The sequence below is a fragment of the Seriola aureovittata genome, chromosome 20 (genome assembly GCF_021018895.1).
Source record: "Seriola aureovittata isolate HTS-2021-v1 ecotype China chromosome 20, ASM2101889v1, whole genome shotgun sequence".
NCBI lineage: Eukaryota > Metazoa > Chordata > Actinopteri > Carangiformes > Carangidae > Seriola > Seriola aureovittata.
Window position 1 is genome coordinate 23,337,696 of NC_079383.1, and position 11,367 is coordinate 23,349,062.

An 11,367-nucleotide genomic window follows, 5' to 3' on the forward strand; every position below is an offset into this window, starting at 1 on the left:
CACACAGGAATCAGAACTAATCATCCTGTAGGTGTTTGTTAAAGTTGAGCTCTCACACGAGTTCAGGGCTGCAACTAACGATTAGTTTCAGATCAATCTGCCCATTGTTTAACTGATTAATTGATTTTTTCTTCTTTACTCTGTGAAATGTAAAACATAAATAAAATGGCAGAGAAGCTGAAACCAGAGAATAAAACCGCTTTACTGCTCTTCAGATGTTCCTGCAGTCAGAGTGAAGGTTTCACTATATTAAAGCAGTTTCACAAAACACCTTAAATCTTCTCAAGCTTTCCCTGAAATGTTCACTTAAGTATTTAAGGTTTTCTCCTGATCTTAGTCTCATACTTGAGAAATCCCTTAAAGTCAGTTCAGAGCTTAGCAACCAAACTAAGGAATAAAACTAAAGGTTCTTCTGATTGTATCTGAACTTCGACTTGTCTGAAAAAACAAACAGTCTCCATGGAAACTACAATTTATCACTGTAAAATCTTTTTGATTTCTGCAAATACCTTCATGTTTTTCCTCAACTAAGGAAACTACATCATTCTGTGTAACACCCTGAAGTAACTCCCTCAGCTAAGGAGAAATTCAACCTCAGGTGTCGGACTTAAGTGGAAAACATCATTTCAGTTTCCTAAATCTAAATCTAAAGACAGATTCAGTTCACTAAGGTGTGAACCTGTGAACACACCTGGTATAAACTCAGGGCTGAAGCTCAGTCTGAACAGCTGTTTGTTCTTCACGTCAAACCAGCTGATGTGACTGTGTGAACAGAAAGGTCAACACCTTGTCCTTCACTGTTTACTCACCAATCAAAGTCAGAGCACTGCAGGTCTGTGTGCTTCCTGTCTGACACGGTGACGCCACAGAAACGTGTCTGCCGCGTTTTTCTACTAATTTTAATCAAAGCTCGAGATTTAATTCGTCTTCCGTGCAGTTTCCGCACAACCTGGATGCGTTCTGCGGGACTTTAGGGGCCGGTTCTGGCTTGTCGGAGCTTTTTGAGGGGTTTTGAACGCACCGTCAAGTCCATATGGTGCAGGAGCTGGATGCTGGGTTCACTGACGGGGGAATAAAAGCACCTGCGGCAGGTGTGTCGCTGCCGAGGCCAACAGGATGTCCTGCTCCTGTTGCTGCTGTGTGAGTCCCGGCGGGAAGCTGCTGGAGGGTAAAATCACACGCACGCACACACACACACACACACACACACACACCAATGAGTTCACCTGAGGGTCACATGGTTGTCAGGTACGTGTCACACAGATGTCACATCAGCTGGTGCAGGTGAGAAGAAGCAGCTGTTTCACTCGTAACAAAAACAGAGTTACAGATGTGGTTCCAGATGTGTCAAATGATGTTTGTTTGAATCTAATGTTCAGTGAGTCAGAGACACATTATATTTATGATTCCACAGAGTCCAGATGATTGATTGATTGATTGATTGATTGATTGATTGTGTTCGATTCCCATGTTTGTTTCTGTTATTGATGACTGTTCGTTATTACTGTAACCATGACAACCGAGGTTACGGTCCGCCTGTTTCAGGAGACGCATCTGAGGGTCGGTGCTGGTTTAGGTTGGAGGAGTTGTTAATGGCGGTAGACGTACCTGACCTCGGTTGCCATGGTTACTATAATAACGGCCATGTCCTGGTTGGGTTTAGGAGGGGATGGTGGTTTGTGTAAACTGAATGTTTCCTCAACATTAGACGGTCTTTGTTGTCATGGTTACAACATAACCTGACGTGTCTCTCTTTATTCTACGTCACCGACACTTTTCCCTTCGCTCCTGTCATCATTACCACGACCACTAGATGTCGCCTAGCAACAAAACCCAGCTGTGATGTCATAACAACCTGCTGCACAGACGAGCTGTGGGCGTGTCTTACAGGAGGACAGACCCAGATTTGATTTGTTCAGGAAGTGAAGTCACTGAATGAGGAAAGACACCTGTCACCTGGAGCAGGACCAACACTTACTGTACATGTCAGAGCTGTTGGTCTGCTCTCCCGCAGGGGTCAGGAGGAAGGAGCTGCTGGCCCGGGAGGAGGAGGAGGAGGAGGAGGAGGAGGAGGGAGCAGGAGAGGAAGAGGAGAGCAGGAGGAACATGGATGTCTCTCTGCTCAGAGAACAGTACAGGAGCAGCAGAGAGACACAGAGGAGACAAACCCAGCTGCTTCTGTTCAGGACAGGTGAGCGGAAGTTGTTTGTTTACCTGCTGAGAGTCAGACTCGTGGCGGTGACCGGAAACAGATTTGTTTTAGAAATAAAAGCAGGAGATAATCGAGCTTGTAGAGAGAAAAAAACTGGTTTGGGAGAGAAAATTTCCAAAGTTTATTTCTCCGTTCAGGATCGTGACGAGTTAAAGTCTGTTAAACCAACACTTCCTGTTGCTGCTTTCAAAATAAAGGCACATTAGACAGGCGTGACATTGAAGCTCCCCACCGGATAGTTTGAGGAAGAGGAAGTATTCAGATCATTCAGTAGGTTTATAAACTTAAGATGTAGATCTTAAACGATTTGAGATTGATTATTGATTATTTCCAAACAGGAAGCACAGACCTTACTGTAGTTATAGATTCTGATTCTGTTTTCTACAGTAAACTGATAAAAACAGTTTTAAATAATGAATCTGTGTTGTACTGACAGTTGTTTCATTCTAACTGTATTTACAGCTGTGAAGAAGCTAATGAACCATGTTCTGACAACCTAGTGAAAATGACGGTATCAGCAGAACAATAAATGATCCCCTCTCCCTCCCTCCCTCCCTCCCTCCCTCCCTCCGTCTTCATCACCCTCTCTTCTCACTGTTTAACCACTGTGTGTCTCTACAGTCTCAGAGGAGCTGTCCGGGGCCGTCAGCGTCGTCCCTGTCACTCAGGGATTGGCATCACCTCCGCCTGCCGTAACCTTCGACCCCGACCCATTGACCTACGACCCTTGGCGCGTCCATCTGGACCTCCACCGGCGCTCCTGCCCCGGTGTCACCGTCCGGCTGCCGGCCTCCTCCCCAGAAACAACAAACAGCAGCGTCACTGGTTCCTCCAGGTCAGAGGTTAAAGATTTGCATCATGGGATTGAAATCACCTCCACAGCCTGGTGAAATATTCAAGAGCAGGAAAACTAACTGCGATAGGCTGAGATAAGCCTGGTTTAACAGGTAATCTTTATGACCCCGCCCTCTGACTGACGGTTTTGTTTACAGGTGTTCATCATCTTCTTCCTCCGGCTCCGATCCAGACTCTGGATCCTCTGACAGATCCAGAGGAGTCAGTGGTTCCGGGGCGGATCCAGTCCACTTTTCTGTCACCAGACCCCTCGATGCTTCGGAGCAGAATCCCAGTGACGGATCCAGAGAAGATCCTCCTGATGATTCTCAGGAGAGTTCGGCCCCCGGTTCTCTGACCAGCTCTGATGAAAGCTCCACCCCCGTCGCCTCCGTCACCTGCTCCCCCAGCAGCTCCAACACCGACCTACACCAAGACCTGAAGGAGAACCGGTCTGCAGATGTAAAAACCAATAACGACTTCCTGCAGACCAGCAACACCCCAGCGGGGAGGGGCTCCAGGAAGTTCTCGGCCCCTGCTGCCCTCAGGTTTACCAGACAGCTGAGTGTAGGGGGGGTGGGCTCGTCCTCGGGGGTTCACCAGAACCAGAACTACTACCCGTTCCCCAGCAGGAAGGCGCCGAGGATCTCTGAGGCGGCCAGGAGGCTGGGGATGTACTCGTCCTTCTGAGAGATTTCACAGTTTATTTCATGATGCAAGTTCATGTTCAGCTGCTGCAAAACCAGTTTCCTTCTTTCTTTCATGACCCAGATGTTAATTTACAGTCTCTCCATCTTTCCTCTCAGTTCAAATCACTCGCTCAGAAGAAACGAGACGTCAGTTTATCAGGCCAGGATCAGACTTCTGTTTATTTTCACTGATTCATTGTCAGGTGTGAAGTTATGACGTTAATGGTTTCATTGTAAAGCAGCTGCTTTATTAAAGGAATTCAAAAGCTGATGAGTCTGTACACTGTTTATTTCTTCATTTAAGTGTATCAGCATCTTCATGTAAAGTTCATCATCATGCTTATTTTCTATTCAAATTATATAAAAAATATTATAAAAAAATGCAATTACACAATAAGTTTGAGTCTGTCTTTTATTTTATTGATTCATTTTTATCACTCTCGGTTGCAGTGTGTCTTTTATTTTATTTTATTTTAACGCTGGCTTGTATTGTCGAATTTCCTCTCACAGAAAAACTGTAGGACATTTGACCCTCGTTAGACGCCGTAGCAGATCACAGATCGTCTTTAGTTGTGAGGACGAGTCACGTGGCTGTGACGGACGCCGAGCTCCTCGCTTGATTTTGGTTGGCGGTACGTGACGTTAACCGGATCGTGAAACGCGGTCAGAGTGAGACCTCCTCCTCTCTCTCGTCACCTCTTTCCCAGAAACGACGAACCCACAACAACAACATCATCATCTGGCCGGAGAAGTGGACGGTTACCGGGGCCTCACGCGCGTTTAAAACCACGGAGCTCTTTGTCATCTTGTCCTTTGACGTCAAGGTAACGCTCAGGAACATTTAACAGCGAGTCATGGCGGGTTTTAAGCGGGAAAACACAGAAACGACCGTTGTTTGAAGCTAGCGGCTAGGTAACTGTTACCGTGTGAAACCTCCGCCTGTTGTTGTTGTTGGCGTCATTAGTAACGTGTTTACCGTCAGCTAGCTTCATTCACCGTTAGCTCTCCGTGTTAGTGTCTCTCACAGGAACATTGTTGACCAGCAATCAGACATGAAACCCGTTTAAATGTCACTAACAGTGTTGAGTGATGATACTTCCGGTATGAACGTCATGAATCTGCTGCTCCAGTCACGTGTTTAAAGTTTGGAGATCTGGAGCCAGACATCCTCAACTTCTACCTGCTACTGTGGGTCCAACTGCAAAAACACAGGATCCTACATCTCCCATAATGCATCTGTCAATAATAAGTTTGACCGTAACTCTCCCGCAGCACATTTGTAGTTTATTTGAGTTTTTCTGGCTTGTTTGAAACCAGTAGCTGAGTTTAGAAATCTGAGAGGACGTTTAAACCGAGGAGACGTCAGTTGATTGAGAGACGTTCACGGTCAGTCACAATAGACACTGAGAGGAAAAACGTCCACTAGTGAACGGCTTTCTTTTCAGCAACATGTTTTGATTTTACGATCCTTTTATTGGTTTTTAAAGCTCTCAATGGTCCGACTTATTGATCAGATTTGATTTTATCTTCCTAGATCCCTCAGGTCTATTAATTAAACCCACAGTCAGAAGGAAAACTCACAGTGAGGCAGCTTTTAATTACCGTGGTCCAGGATACCTGAGGACAGTAAACTCAACACCGACCTCTTCAGTCTGGCTTTTAATTGACTTTTATTTATTTATATATTTGAAGCTGATTTATGGGTTTGTCCTTTTATTCTATGATTATTTTCCTTTTAATATCCTGCCTTTAATTTCTCGTTTTACCCACTTTAATACATCTCCTCTGTTTTATATTTTATTATTTTATCTTTATATTTCTGTCGTTATCTTTGCTTTCCAGTCTTCAGTGTTTCCTCAGGTCCTGTTTTTATTGTCTTATTTCTATTGTTTTTATTTATTACTTGGTAATTTATCGTTCTGTGTGTGTGTGTGTGTGTGTGTGTGTGTTGTTTTTTATTGCTTTTATTTTTTTTTTATTCTGTAAAGCACTTTGTGTTGCTTAGTTTGTATAAAAAGTGCTATACAAACAAAGTCTGATTGATTGATTAGTTCCTGTAAAGTAACACCTGAGCAGAGACACACAGTCGGCCGGAGTCTGTCTCTCGGCTCTGGTTTCCTTCAGCAGTAATGACTCACTCCACGTAGCGGGGGAATTCCTCCAGCTGTCCAACAGCTTTCACTTTCTCATTCGTCCCTGGTGCTTTCAGAGACGAGACACGATGGCGGAGCAGAACACGGAGGCGAAGCTGAAGAACCTGCTGAAGCAGAAGAAGATCCAGCTGTGGAACCCGCCGTACACCGACGACGACAACCAGCCGGGGCAGCAGCACATGGAGGTAAATAAACACCACACCTTCTTCAACTACACTGTCATCATCATCATCATCACAGGACTTCCCCTGATCCTGGGGAGGAACATATTTATTGATGTGTTTATTGATAATGTATTATTAAGATGAGGTATTTCTAAGTAAGTAAATAAATACACACAGATCCACATACAAAAAATGAATCATACATAAACAAATCTAAAAACAGAGAAGTGAAAATAACTGTTAGCCATTAAAATTAGTTTTGTTTTAATGCATCTCCTGGGACGTCCCTGCTCCTCCTTATATCGTTGAGATGTTACAGTGTTCTTCATGTGGAGTCGTTTACTTTAATGTTACAGCTTTAATTTGAAATCTCACATTGGATCATGAACTGTTTTTGTTCAGGAGCTGGCGCAGCACTGCGCCCCCCTGCTGGGTCTGTCGGTGGCGGAGGTGGGCGGCGCTCTGGAGTCCGTCAGAGTCCAGGCGGTGAACAGAGGGAAAGGAAACAAGACGTACAGAGAGACCAACGTGGCAACGCTGGAGCTGCTGCTGCCCAGAGACAGCAGGAAGGTGGGTCATCATCATCATCCTCATCATCATCATCATCATTGTCTGTGCTGCTGCTGTGAGTTTCAAACTGTCGTTCTGTTTCCTGTTTGTTTCAGGATCCAAAGTCGAAGAAGACCTACCTGGAGACGAGGCTGGACGTGTTGGTTCAGGAGGTGGTGGACAGGTACACACACACACACACACACACACACACACACACACACAGATCAGACAGGACTGTGTTGGTTCTCCTCTCAGACACTTGGCGGTTGAGTGTGTGTGTTCCTCTGCTGCAGGATTGGAGACGACCACGGCCTCAAATACATCAAACTGATCCTGAACGGGAAAACGCTGTGTGTAGGTGAGTCAGCTGATCCATAGATCAATCAGCTGATCATTTTCCACTGCTCTGTTTCTGTTGTCTATCACTGACGTGTGTGTGTGTTGGTCCTGGCAGACCAGCGTCTGGATGAGCAGGGCGTGAAGAACCACAGTAAGATGATGGTGCTGAAGGTGAGCGACGCCGAGCTGAAGCGACAGATGAGTGAGGAGGAGCAGAAGAAGAAGGAGCAGAACGAGAGTCTGCAGAGGACCCAGAAAGGCTTCCAGATCCTGTCAGAGAGAGGTGTGTGTGTGTGTGTGTGTGTGTGTGTGTGTGTGTGTGTGTGTGACCTCTGGTGTTAAGTCTCTTACTCTCTGCTGCTGCTTCTCAGACGGCAGCGAGGACCCAGACACCACGCCTTTCCTGGAGATCGCCGACCAGAAGGGAAACCCCCTGAAGATCCCGCACAAGGAGAGGAAGGTAGAGAGATACACACTTCATCGTGTTGAGTTTTAAAGGTTAATGTTCAGTTTTGTCCGTCTTGACTTCTGTATAATGTGTGTGTGTGTGTGTGTGTGTCAGGCTCTGATCCTGGCCATGGGTTTCCATGAGAAAGGTCGCTCTCTGATGAAGAGGAAGCAGTACGACAACGCTCTGTGTCACCTGCTCCAGGCCGACCAGCAGTTCAGGTAAGGTCACCTGACACCAGCTCTGACATCATCAGGTGTCCAACATCACTGTCCTGGAGTTGGAGACAGTTTCACGTGTCAGACTTCAGACAGTGGTTCATGGTGGTGAACGGCAGCAGAACAGGTCGTAGTGTAGTCGCAGTTTTAGTAACTGCTGGTGTCGGAGTGAAGGTGTAGAGACATCAGGTGCTGAGTCATGTTTCTCTGTGCAGTAAGTGCGACTCGGCTCTGCTCACCTCGGTGGATAACTACGCCGTCCTGCAGCTGGACATCGTGTGGTGTTACCGAGCGCTGGAGGCTCTGTCCTGTCTGGACGACGGCAAGAGCCGCCTGCGGAGAGCCGAGGACTGTTTCCTGCAGTGTTACGGAGAACAGCGCGAGAGGCTGCGCATGATCAAGGTGAACTGTTCACACGTTTACAACAGCAATCTTGTTTTATTTTGAAATGTTAACCTTGAGACGTTTTAACCTGATGTGTGTGTGTGTGTGTGTGTGTGTGTGTGTGTGTTGTCAGGGTAACACAGGCAGAGAGGAGGTGTTGTTTCTGCGGCTGTATCTCCTCCAGAGTCTCCTCTCCTACCTGGAGGGAAACGACGGTCAGGCTCAGCAGCAGCTGTCCAAGGTTCATACACACACACACACACACACACACACACACACTCTGCACAACACACATGACTGATGACTGTGTGTGTGTGTGTGCGTGCGTGTGTGTGTGCAGGTGGAGTCTCTGTTCAGCCGTCTGTGTCTGGACTCAGAGAAAATGGCCCAGCTGATGGCTCTGGGTTTCTCTGAGAGAGAAGCTCGGCTGGGACTCAGAGCCTGTCAGGGAGACCTGGAGGCCGCCGCCAACCACATCAGCAGCCGCAGACAGGTAGCACCTGCACCTGCACCTGCACCTGCACCTGCACCACAGTTAGTCTGAGGACGCTGACTGATGTCACTGAACCTGAGTCTAGCCACTCCCACGGCTTAAAGCTGAAAGTAGGAGCCTGGCCACGTTTCCAGGATGTTAGAGGACCTTCCCTGGAATACCTGGAAGAGGTTTTAACGTGCAGTAAAATAAAAATGAATAAATCAATGAGAGTCCGGAGGGTTCAGGCTTCAGCAGCCGCTCATTGTCGGTTTCCATCCTTCAGATCTCGTGTTTTGGATCCGTGATCTTTGTCTGTCAGTTGTATTGGTACGTGTTGCGAGCTCTGAGTTTGATGAGTGTGGATGTGTTTTCTGCTCAGGAGCAAGAGGAGCTGAAGCAGAGGGAGCGGCAGAAGAGGAGGAGGAGGATGGAGGACATCTCCTCCCTCACAGAGATGGGATTCTCCAGGAGAGACGCAGCCAGAGCTCTGCACCGCGCCGACGGAGACGTGGACAAAGCCTGCGAGGTGAGAGGCGGTTTCATCACTTCATTATCAGAGAAACGATCTCAGCTGAAGATCCAGTTTAAAACTGACACACCCTCCTCAGGTGATCAAGCCGTGCAGGTAAATGACAGTCAGCTGACCCCCTCTGTCCAAGCTGCTGTTAGTTATTCTAATATTCTGCCTGCTGTCTTTCAGATCCTCCAGGACTCCAGTCGACCCGCTCAGCTGAACAACAACAACACAGAGGGGGCCGTGAGTCCAGAGAAGGTGGAGCAGGTACCCCACCTGACACTGCCCTACACCACCTGACCTCGACTGAATTCACCTGACCTCACCTGAATTCACCTGACTTCACCTGACCTCACCTGACCTCACCTGACTTCACCTGACCTCACCTGACTTCACCTGACCTCACCTGACCTCACCTGACCTCACCTGACTTCACCTGACTTCACCAGGAACAAAGACATCAAAGAGCTGCTTAGATTTCCTCCAAGTTGTTAAACTGACTCTCTCTCTGCCCCTCCCCTCTCTGTCTGTCTCTCTCTCTCTCTGTCTGTCTCTCTCTGCCCCCCCTCTCTGTCTGTCTCTCTCTCTCTCTGTCTGTCTCTCTCTGCCCCCCCTCTCTGTCTCTGTCTGTCTGTCTCTCTCTGCCCCCCTCCCCTCTCTGCCCCCCCCCCGCTGCAGTTGTTGTATTTGGGTTTTGAGAGGGAGGCGTCTGAAGCCGCTCTCAGACTGACGGGTGGAGACATCCAAACTGCGACTCTGCTGCTGCTGGACAACCAGGGCGTCCTCTCCCCGCCCTCCACCTCCACGTCCACCCCCTCCTCCTCCACCCCCTCCTCCACCTCCCCCTCCTCCGAGGAGCCCACAGCCTCCTCCGCCTCCACAGGTAAGACACCTCCACACCTCTGGACAGTGGGCGGAGCTTTCTTCACCCAGGACTGAGATCAAAAGACAAAATGCAAATGAAGCTTTTATCATATTGTAGAGATGAAAAAATTCAACTGTAAGTCAAATGTTAAAGGCAAAAGGGAAATAAAAAAACAAGCTTCATATTTTAGTAATTAATTAACTTTATTTTCATATGTATGTTTTTATTTTCCTGATTCAATTCAAGCTCTTACATTCAGACTTTTCTCAGTTTGTCATTTTTCATTCTCCTTCTTTTTAACGTGTGATTGTGTCCTGAGATACTGGATACCAACATAATAATGTTTTCATTTAATCTAAATATATAAATGTGTAACATACTGTAAATATTTATGTAATACATTATTATACGTCATAAAAACACGTGGAGCTTCAACTCCGCAAGAAAGAAATGAAGAGAAGTAGAAAACAGTTTGTGACGAACTCAAAAAGTAAAGAAAATAAAAAGTCAGAACTTTAATGTGACAGAACAGAAGTGAGCATATTGATCTGAACACAGTATTGATCTGAACACAGTATTGATCGGCTCGTCCATGTGTCTTCTGTCCTCAGAGGACGAGGAGCTGGTGAGCGAGGTGCTGGACGACATCTCCCACCACGAGGAGGATTATCTCGACCTGACGCTGGAGGAGGAGAGCGAGCTCATCGACACCATGAAGACCTACCTGAGCCGTGGCCCCACACACTCCGTGTGACAGACACACACACACACACACACACACACACACACACACACACACACAGTGCTTCACCCTCTGTTATCCATGTACAGCAGTCAGCGCCTCCACCTCAGACTCAATCAGGTCGTCTCCTCCCTCACAAACTGATCATTAGTTTTATTTAGCGATCAGCTGAGACACAGTTTTATTTTGAAGGATCCAAACTGTTGTGTTGCACCTCAGCTGGCAACATGTTTAATTTGAATTTAATTTGAAAAGGTGTCAAAGTCCTGCAGGCTGCTGACGACTTCCTGTTTTAACTTGTGAAAGCTTCAGTTTGAGAAGCGGCGCGTCACATGACGACGTTCACTTTAAAACTTGTTCTTCTCAGACTGAACCGTCTGCTGTTCTTCATTATTTCCTTTAAACACAAATGTTCTTTTCTGAATTCATCTTTAGCCACATGAAGATTTTCTTTAGATGTTTTGTCCGAACCAAAGGAACCTGCTGAGCTGCAGCTGGAAACACGAACTCCAGCTTGTTGTTGTGACGACTGATCGATCACGTGTTTTCCGTTTGCGACTCAGCAGCTGTTTGTGACGTTGATTTAATTTAAATGAATTTCATGTTGATGATGAGTTCCATGTGGATCGTCTCATGTTGATGGAGCCAATAAAGAAAAAGGTTTCGTTTGACTTTGTCTGTCCTGTAGTCGGCTGGGTCACATGACTGAAGATAGGTAAACGATAGAGTGATAAAATACTATAACAGAGGAGATGTATTGAAGACAGTGAAACCAGAA

General features: G+C 46.7%; 3 protein-coding genes across 9 annotated transcripts in view; 2 read left to right on the plus strand and 1 right to left on the minus strand.

Moving 5' to 3' along the window:
- The window catches only part of LOC130160996 (NACHT, LRR and PYD domains-containing protein 12-like), a 347,054-nt gene that overhangs the window by 245,727 nt on the left and 89,960 nt on the right, over positions 1-11,367 (minus strand). The window lies entirely within an intron of this gene.
- On the plus strand, positions 1,085-4,006 carry LOC130161013 (uncharacterized). 2 transcript variants are annotated; one of them, XM_056363928.1, is made up of 4 exons: positions 1,085-1,168; positions 2,015-2,191; positions 2,834-3,047; positions 3,205-4,006. In XM_056363928.1, exons 1-4 carry the CDS (start codon positions 1,117-1,119, stop codon positions 3,734-3,736), a joined length of 975 nt encoding a protein of 324 aa, XP_056219903.1. In that variant the 5' UTR covers positions 1,085-1,116; the 3' UTR covers positions 3,737-4,006. The 2 variants fall into 2 exon arrangements, with proteins under 2 accessions (XP_056219903.1, XP_056219901.1); XM_056363926.1 differs by lacking the exon at positions 1,085-1,168 and having other exon boundaries at positions 1,905-2,191.
- On the plus strand, positions 4,298-11,260 carry nub1 (negative regulator of ubiquitin-like proteins 1). 3 transcript variants are annotated; one of them, XM_056363910.1, is made up of 15 exons: positions 4,302-4,559; positions 5,945-6,073; positions 6,455-6,622; positions 6,718-6,785; positions 6,898-6,962; positions 7,059-7,226; positions 7,315-7,403; positions 7,506-7,612; positions 7,825-8,011; positions 8,127-8,234; positions 8,334-8,486; positions 8,848-9,093; positions 9,169-9,249; positions 9,661-9,865; positions 10,459-11,260. In XM_056363910.1, exons 2-15 carry the CDS (start codon positions 5,957-5,959, stop codon positions 10,599-10,601), a joined length of 1,905 nt encoding a protein of 634 aa, XP_056219885.1. In that variant the 5' UTR covers positions 4,302-4,559; positions 5,945-5,956; the 3' UTR covers positions 10,602-11,260. The 3 variants fall into 3 exon arrangements, with proteins under 3 accessions (XP_056219887.1, XP_056219885.1, XP_056219886.1); XM_056363911.1 differs by having other exon boundaries at positions 4,322-4,559; positions 8,848-8,994; XM_056363912.1 differs by lacking the exon at positions 10,459-11,260 and having other exon boundaries at positions 4,298-4,559; positions 8,848-9,076; positions 9,661-9,828.